Source organism: Lipotes vexillifer, unplaced genomic scaffold, assembly GCF_000442215.2.
Source record: "Lipotes vexillifer unplaced genomic scaffold, Lipotes_vexillifer_v1.1 scaffold1262, whole genome shotgun sequence".
Lineage (NCBI taxonomy): Eukaryota > Metazoa > Chordata > Mammalia > Artiodactyla > Lipotidae > Lipotes > Lipotes vexillifer.
Window position 1 is genome coordinate 398,474 of NW_006775022.1, and position 9,560 is coordinate 408,033.

Consider the following 9,560-nt stretch of genomic DNA (forward strand, 5'->3'; position numbering starts at 1 on the left):
GGGGATGGCACTGCCTGGAGTTCTGGCTTGAGCAGCTCGTGGTGACAGGCAGCCTGGGGGGCAGGGGCAGCAAGCTCAGCGTGCGGCCCAGTCAGTGTTTGGCTGATAACTCATCAGTTTAAGACGTAGGGATTTGGAAGTATGGAACTAGAAAGTATGGCTGAAGCATGTTGCTGCTCACTTTTTAATGAGCTGTGTTAAGAGACAACAGAATCCTCACCAGAGGCACCTGCGACTGCCAGCCCACAGTCTCGAAAGAGGGACATCTGGGCCAGGAAACCAGAGCAAGGCTTTTGCAGTAACACAAGTGAATCAAGACCGTCCCGTGTTGATTGTCTGCCTTAGACTCAGACACATCCCTCTTAGGACTTGTCAGCTGGGGACGAAGTCCAGAAACAGAGAGGGTGTGAAGGCTTTCTCCCCCCGGGTGGGAGCTACTGCTACTCTGGTTCCCCAGCTGAATGTCCTGGTTGGAGGTGGGGTGGGAGAGCCCTGGTGACAGAAGCCACCTCCACAGCTGTCACCAGCAGCCCGAAAGGACTGCAGGGCACCTACCAGGGGGCACACAGACTGATGGCTGCTGGCAGGAGAACAGAGACAAATGAATTGAGACCTGTGCTCTCAAGGAATTCACCACCCTGGTGAAACTGCAAATACAGGTCCTCCAAATCCGGGCATTTAGAGCCCTCCCCAGATGGCCCTTGACCGCAGCTGCAGTTAGAAACCAGCGGGATGGTTTGATTTTTCCCTTCCTTTCCACACCCTTGAGGAGTCTTCGTGTCTCTGCACTAAACAAAATGGGATCGTATCACAGAAAGGGGGGGGGATGTTCCCTTAGATAAAATAAACAGCATCCTCCCAGAGAAAGGGGTCCCCCCCCCAACAGGCTGCGTTTTTAAGTCCCTAACATAACGAAACAGAACCCAAGGGCATTTAAACGGAGTTTGCTTTTTCACCTTCTAATTTGATGATATCCAGAAGTAAGGTCTTGGTCTAAAAAAAAATACAAAAAACAAAAATAGACGCCAACACCAAAGAATGAGAGAAGGAAAGAGCCCGCCAGGAGCATATTTGTAATGGGGGCTGGGAAGATTTCAGGTTGGGGACCACTTTAATTCTGATGGGATTCCAGTGACAGCTCCCTGTTACTTTCACCACCATTCCCCTGCTGTTGTCATGCCTGGGGGGCCCGTGTGACCAGGGATATGGTCCCACTGGCCAGACTGTATTCCCATTTAGCAAGTTCCAGACATGTCAGAAATGACTACTGGCAGAGGGCAGATTGCACCTCAGACACGCCCTTTGAAGTGACACTGATTGATCAGTGCACCATCCAGGGATTTACTCACTCCATTTCTGGTCCTTCCTTCAAAGTTCATTTTGCCGTAAATGTCACAGTTTGATACTCCCCATATTTTAGTTATATGCCTCCTTCTCTAAGTCAAATGCGCTTTGTTTCAGGTAACCAAGGTTTAACCATAGGAATTCTGGTGACCATACTGTGTCTTCTTGCTGCTGGATTTGTGGTTTATCTCAAAAGGAAGACATTGATACGACTGCTGTTTACAGATAAGAAAACCACCATTGAAAAGCTAAGGTACCCTGGGTTAGGGTCATCTTTTCAAGAAATGGCATTTGAAAGAATGTGCAATGGGCTGCTTCGCACTGTGTTTCCTTAGCAAAGAAAAGGTCAGATTTTCTGTTGGTTTTGGTGTTTTAACATTTCTTCCAGACCAAGCTGCCCCCTTCACTTTCCCTTCAAACTATTTGCAATTTGTTACATAAATAAGCAGGATGTTGATGAATTCCACTGGTGTATTTTTCCCACCCTTACATTGGTACTTTTTACAAGATGGAATATTAAAACATTTTTATCAGATGGGGTAGCTTTCGATCCAAATTTATTCCAGGACATCATTGCTAAAATGCCAGCTTTATGCGAAATGTCTCCCAGGTGTCCCAAGCTGTGTGTCTTAGATTGCAAGAACTAATTTAACAGAATAATGGCTTGGGGGGAAGAAACTCAATATTTATGTTTTAATCTTGTGAGAGTGTTAGATAAGTTTTCTCTTGCATGTTTACCACACTAAGTTAAAAGAAGTGAATTGCATTTTGCGTGTCACTGTGAACAAAACAGAAAAAGTCAAGTCAGGCAGAGGGGACAGCGCCCTCGCCAAGCGCGTCTGGGATTGCATTGCAGGTGTGTGCGCCCTTCCCGGCCGTCCAGTGGCTCCCAGCCTAGTCAGGCTCACCTTACCCACCTCAGCAAAGGGCCGATGAGGAAGCCGCCACCTTCCAACACACCTAAGGTGAGTTTTGAACAAACACAAGAAGCGAGGCTTCCCTGGGGGCACAGTGGTTGAGAGTCCGCCTGCCGACGCAGGGGACACGGGATCGTGCCCCGGTCCGGGAAGATCCCACATGCCGCGGAGCGGCTGGGCCCGTGAGCCATGGCCGCGGAGCCTGCACGTCCAGAGCCTGTGCTCTGCAACGGGAGAGGCCACGGCAGTGAGAGGCCCGCGTACCGCAAGAAGAAGAAAAAAAAAAGCGAGCAAACGCGTGAAGACGCAGGTTTTTCAGTAAGAGCTTGAGCAGGAGTAGACCCCGCGGCCTCTTGCTGTGAGACGCAGGGTCAGCACCCTCGGGACCACAGGGGCTTCCCGACGTGATGGCTGGCACTGGAAGAGGCTCACGGTGCCAGGTCCCACTGAGGCCATGTGCCCTGCGGGACATGCTACATAGTCATCATCCCTCCAGTCACCCAGGTGGCCACGGTCCTAGGAGGCCCACCGGGCATGCTGACCGGGCAGGCTCCTGCAGCTGGACCCCTTCTGAGATTTGAGAATGCCACTGACTGGGTTTGGGAGAGCTTCTGTGGCCCACTGCTACTCCCAGGGTATTTCTGAGAGTTACACTGAACCCTTGGTCGGGCCCACTTTGCTCCAGCCCTGGGCTGTAAAAGCTCTGTCCAACCTATGGCTTCAAAGAGCTGGACCCTCAAACCAAAGTACCTCGTGGTTCCCTACTGTCTCTTCACTTTCCTGCTCCCTTTGGTGAATTATGACTAGTGTGCACTCTGATATTTAGGCTCCCCCACCAAGGGTTTTTGATGTACCTATGGGTTGGGTTCCAAAGAGGAGACGGCCGTTCCTAATAAGTATTATCACCTTTCACCCCTAACCGTGGGAGACAGGAAAAACAGCTTCATTTGCAAGAGCCAAAGATGCAGTTTTATCTTGAAGAGCCACAAACCAGAAATTACCCAAATACCAATCAACAGGTTAAAAGGGTAAACACACTTTGGTGTATTTACACAGTGGAATGCTACTCAGAATTAGAAAAAATGAACTGTTGATACACACTACATCTTGGATAAATCTCAGAGTAATTATGATGAGTGAAAGAAGCCAGACCAAAAATGATGATTTCATTTATATAAAATTCTAGAAAAATGCAAACCAATTTATAGTGACAGAAATCGGATCAGTAGTTGCTGGGAGAAGGAGAAAGGGGGGGCCGTGGGAGGGAAGGATGATGGGGTGATGGATATGTTCATCGCTTTACTTACCGTGATGGTTTCATGGGTGTGAATCTATGTCAAAATTTACCAAATTGTACATTTTAAATATATGCAATTAATAGTCAATGAAACCTCAATAAAACTATTTATAGAAAGAAAGGAAGAAAAGAGGGAGGCAGGGAGGTGCAGGGGACATGAGACCCACGCTGCATCCTTTCTCATCTGTCGCTAAAAACAAGGCCACCAGGCAGGAGACGGTCCTCCAGACCCAGGCCCTCACCTCCGCCCCGAAGCTCCTTCCCCAGGAGTTTTCCTCAGTTCTTATCGAGCCTTGTGTACACTGAACTACGTCTCATTTTCACAAGTCCTTTGGAATTTCCTTAAGATCTGGTCTGTGTCTTCATGCGTGTTGGTGCTTCCTGAGGTTGCCTTGCACCTTCTTGTTAACGAATTAAACCAGTTTTTAAACATTTAGATAGAAAGCGACCCCACTATTCCAGGTTTGGGGGTGGGAGAGGGTGGTTTGTTAGAATCCTGAAGCTGACATCAATAATAATAGATTCCCTCTGCTGTAATCCCTTGATTTCTTTCCCTCCTCCACCTGCCCTCCCCCTGCAGCTAGAGCAGATGAGTTAGCAGTGCTTGTCCCTCCAGGGATTACACAGTAATGACCACATCATGGCTCTTTGCTCTGACCCCGCAGGACAATCCCAGGAGATTGCCGCAGTGTCAGCATGTGGACATCAGCAGACCCCTCAAAGCCCTTGACGCCGCCCCTCTGCCCAGTTCTTCTCAGCGAGGACTCCCGCCCCTGCACCCGGCTCCTCGTGTGCCCTGCGTCCCTGCCAGACCCCTGCCGGCCAACCCTGCACTCAGACAGGCCCAGGTACGCCCTCAGCTGTTAATTTGATGGAGATCATTCAGATCCAGACTCTGCTACTTGCTAGTCTCAACTTGGGCGAGTTGCTTAAGTTCTCAGCACCTGTATAAAATGGAGATAATTCAGCTCCTGAGATGGATAAACAAGATCATCCAGGTAAAGCATTTAGTACAGTGCTTGGTGTCTAGTTATGGTGCAATATATTTTAGTTATTATTAGGAATATTTTTATCTTTTCTATTCCGAATAGTGAGGGTGCCCATTCAACTTGTCATCTAGACCATGATACTTTTGAGAATGACAGGTGGCACTGTGAATAATTAGGTCCAGGCAATAAAACAGAGATGATCACTTTAGGAATGATAATGGGCATACTTTCTTACCTTTTTCACCTTCAAAAATTATTTACAAAAACGTTACCACCGATTCAGTTTCTCCATACCAGATGCAAGAGTGTATAAGACACTTTGTGTATATGACCTCATTTTTATGCTGTTTTTGGAAGTGACAGTTTGTTATGACATGAACAATGGGAAACTGGAGGTGGGGAAAAAAGTAAAAGCAACCAAATGAAAAGCACGAAGATATAATCACTGGTCATTTTTCATTGCTATCTATGTTATATTTTCTTCTATCAATTTTTGTTTACTTAAATGTCTGTTTAACATAATTTAGATTATTCTTTATGTATATTGATTTATATATATACTAATTCTTTGCCTTAAAGTCATTCCCATTTACCATGGCATTAAAAATTGTTTAAAATGTTATTTTATCGACAGCACTGTATGTGTATATAGAATACTTTTTTAAGCGCTTGCCAATTACTGGGCATGTTTGGATGTCTCCAATTTTTGCTATTATAAATAGCTCTCTTATGAAGGTCTAGATAGATAAATTTTGGACCACTTTAATTATTCCCTTGGAGAGATTCCTAAGAGTGAAAATACTGGGTTGAAAAATGGTATAACCATTTTAAGCGTCTTAATGTATAAATTGAACATTTTTTCAGGATGGATACGCACTTACATTCCCATACTAGTACAGAGCGTACTAGTACTGAGTATTAACATTTCAAATCTTTGCGCATTTGATACATAAAAAAAAAAATCTTTTTCTGTGTAGTAGTTCTATAAATTACTGAAAGGGATGTTGAAGTTTCCAACTATAAATGCGTCTCTTCTCGGCCATCAGTTTTTACTTCATGTGTTTTGAAGCTCTGTTGTTCGTGGTACAAAACAATTAGGATTATTGTGTCTTCTTGGTGAATTGACCCTTTTATCATTATGTAATGTCCTTTAGCTCTGATGACTTTGTTCTAAAATCTACTTTATCTCACATAAATATATTCACCTCAGTTTTCTTTTGATTAGGGTTTGCAAGGTATGTGTTTTTCCATCTTTTTACTTTTAATCTACCTATGTCACTTTACTTGAAATGAGTTTCTCAGAGACAACATATAGCTGGGTCGTGTATTTCTTCATCTGTTCTGTCAGTCACTGTCTTTTAACTGATACGTATAGACCATTTACTTTTAATGTAAGTACTGATATGTTAGAATTGAAGTCTACCATTTTAATGTTTTTATCATACTCCTCTTTCCTGACTTCCTGTGGGTTTGTTGAACGTTTTTCACTATTCCATATTGATTCATCAGTAGTGTTTATATTGTCTGTCTGCACTTTTTTTGTATGGCTGCCCTAGGGCAGGATTTCTCAACCTCAACATTGTTGGCATTTGGGGCTGGATGACTCTTTGTTGCATGGGACTGACCCGTGTATCATAGAATATTTAGCAGCAACTTGGTTTCTACCAACTATAGATGGCAGTAGCATGTGTAATCGTGTCTCTAAACATTGCCAGATGTTCCCTGAGAGACAAAAGTCACCCCTGATTGAAAACTGCTTCTCTAAAGATTACAATATAGGTACATAATTTATCACAGTCTACTAGTATCAATATTTCATCACTTCAAGTGGAATGTAAAAACTTTACCTCCTTTTAGGTCCCTTTATCCCCCTCCCTTTAAGATATGGATGTGTCTTAAGTGTTACCTTTATGTAGTGAGAACCACTTCAGATGTTGTCATTTTTGCTTTAAAACATCAAGCATAATTCTTTAAACTTAAGAAGAATGGTTTACAGTATCTACTCATATAGTCACCCTTTCCATTCTTTGCTCACTTCTGATGTTCCAGGTTTCTTTCTGTTATCATTTCCTTTCTGTCTGAAGAAACTTCCTTCAGCTATTCGAGTTAGCCATTCGAAAGCAGGTCTGCTGGTGACAAATTCTCTTAGTTTTCCTTCATCTGAAAATGTCTGTTTCACCTTTATTCCTGAAGAATATTTTCAATGAATATAAAATTCTGGGTTAACTGTTTTAGTCTTGCAACATTTGAAAACTGTTGTTCTGCTTCCTTCTGGTCTTTATGGTGATGAGAGAGCCACTGAAAAATTCCATCCACAGTCTCTGTTCCAGGGAAGAGATGAGGTCTGTTATTGCAAGGAGGGATGGAAAGCAGGGCTCTGCCAGCCCCAGGATGTGGTGCCCAGTGGGGACAGCAGGGCATGGCTTTTTCCTAGTGCCCACCCAGAGGTAGAGTAAGGTCAGGTATGGTCAAATGTTGCTCTTACTGGGCCACCCTTCTGTTCTTTTAGCTAAAGGTAGCAGGCTTTCCTCCGGCTTTTGTGTGTGTGTGTGTGTGTGTGTGTGTGTGTGTGTGTGTGTGTGTGTCTATTGCTATTGGCATTTCCAGATGGGGGCCTCTCCAGAGCCCAGGCCAAGATATAAAGAAGGGGAAAACAGAAAACAAGGGCTCACTACTGGGTCGTTCCTTGAGCTGAGGTCCCTAGCCAGTCCATTTACTTTCCTGCAACTTTTAGAATGTCAGCTGCTTTATGAATTTTCTCCAGGCCTTTTTGTTATAATTTACAGGAGGAATAGGGTGAAATGTGCTTATTCCATCTTGTCCAGATCTCATTTCTTTGTGCATTTCTTTGATTGCCAGGACACTTGAACTGCTTTTTGTATATCTATTAACAAATGGTGTGCTGGTAAATTGGCTGTCCAAAAAAAAAGCCTTGATTTGTAGGTAATTTCTCTGCTGTAAAATTCCACCATGATCAATTTCAAGTTATTAACGTGATGTCACTGAACAAGAAGTAGAGAATCAGCTGACATGAGCTGGTTACAGCTATAGCTCCAGCATACAGCTGCTATAGCTCCAGCATACAGCTGCTATAGCTCCAGCATACAGCTGCTGTTAACCGTATTTGTTCTGTAAGCTGTCTGTTCCCATCCTTTGCCTATTTTTTTTCCTCTGTGAGAGAGACTTTTTCTTCCTGATTTGTTAGTTTGGTTTTTTTTTTAACATCTTTATTGGAGTATCATTGCTTTACAATGGTGTGTTCATTTCTGCTGTATAACAGATTCCTGCTTTATAACAAAGTGAATCAGCTACACATATACATATATCCCCATATCTCCTCCCTCTTGTTACAGTTCATTTTCTTAATGGGTTAAGAATATTTACCCTTTTCCAGTAATTTACTGTAAACATCTCCCTAATTTGTCTTTCAGTTTTATTTATTTGTGCTATTTTTTGGTATAAAAGGAATTCCAGTTTTTAATATTTAATTTATTAATCTTTGGTGAATTCGCCCATTCCTTTTGTGCTTACGAAGTCCTCTCCCATTTCAGTCAGTTAAGATCCACCTATAACTTCTGTTTATTTTGTTGTCTGTTGACCATTCTGTCAACATTGGTTTTTGAACCTGTCTTGGATTTACATGGGTGGAAGGGGTGGGAAGCTTCTAAACTTTTCTGGACTTATTTGAGAATCTGAAGAAGGCTATGAACCGTCAGAAGATGCACCACTACTCAATATTTTGTATGCAAATTTCAGATATTCACAGAGCCCATAAGCCACTTCCCCAAGGATTCCCTGGTACTGAGGCTTTTCCTGTCTCTGTTTAAGCAGCTTGCCTGTGTACCATGTGAAACTAGGACTGCCTCTAATAGGAAGGATATTTCTACTTGCTGGTGTCATTTTTCCTACCAGCAGTGAATGCCTACAGAAGCAACGCCTTCAAGAGTTCCTTTAAAGCAGGCCCCGAAAAAGGCCTTCATTCTGTTTTATGAAACTGAGGAAATGTTACCCTTTAAACGTTAGTAACTGAAAAATCCACACTTCTCACTCCAGGCTGGTGTCTGTCTGTCTGGAGCTATTCCGAGACATATGATACAGATTAAGCTCGCACTTTCCCTCCCATCACGCGGAGGGAACTGGCATTAATTCCACGCAAGTGTGGTGCCTATTCGGAGGTGGCTTTGGTTTGGCAACACGGATTGAATCCACTGACACTTTGTACTTGAGCATTACTAGTACCCTGTCCCACATGACATGACAGACACACAGCTACATGGCCGGCCCTGCTTTGTTCATCCAGACTTACCATCTACACTTTCTGGAAGGAAAACACTATCATAGACACCACAATAGTGGTCAGCCTCACATCTGAAGGTCAGTTAGCTCTTTATAGAAAATGTTTGATCTTTCCATCAAATGTTCTGTGTGATTTTTAAAAATCAAGGACAGTTGAATCAACTCCTTCTCTTGTCCACAAATGGGCCTTTCTGGGCTACCATTTCCTTCTCGGGGAAATGAGCCTTGGAACTCAAGCTTCTCAAACTAACTCCTCAGCCTTGATGGAGGAAACGAACTTTCATTTCCTTTTCATCCTGTCAGCTCTTTTAGAGGAAAATAATTCAGTGTATTCATCTAGCTTTTAGCTGACTGCTGCCAAGTTCTCCTGAACCACAGCCTGAGCATGAAAGGCAAAGTGTGGGCTTGAGAAAAGGCTAGAAAAAATGATGAAAAAAATAAGAGGTCACAGGGGTGTGTGGTCACCTACAATTGTGTGCATAGGCAGGGAGCATGATAGACTATCTTTGCTCTGCTTGGCATTGCATTGGCCCCTGCCCTACCTTGTATATTAGGTTAGCAATCCACCAGGAATGGGCACTTAAATGAGGAGATCAGACAAACCAGCATCCATGTCCATCTTATAAGCCACGACAGAAGCACCAGGCGAGGTCTTCTGCACTGACAGCTGCTGGATAGAGAGTTTATCTCAGGCTCCGGAAGGGAAAGAGGAGAAAA

At 43.7% G+C, this 9,560-nt stretch overlaps 1 protein-coding gene across 1 annotated transcript in view; it reads left to right on the forward strand.

Moving 5' to 3' along the window:
* Positions 1-9,560, forward strand: part of ADAM12 (ADAM metallopeptidase domain 12) — a 396,124-nt gene that overhangs the window by 362,116 nt on the left and 24,448 nt on the right. The window contains exons 19-21 of the mRNA XM_007449628.1: positions 1,462-1,597; positions 2,201-2,309; positions 4,224-4,406. Of these exons, the coding sequence (XP_007449690.1) occupies positions 1,462-1,597; positions 2,201-2,309; positions 4,224-4,406 (428 nt within the window). The remainder of the gene's footprint in view (positions 1-1,461; positions 1,598-2,200; positions 2,310-4,223; positions 4,407-9,560) is intronic.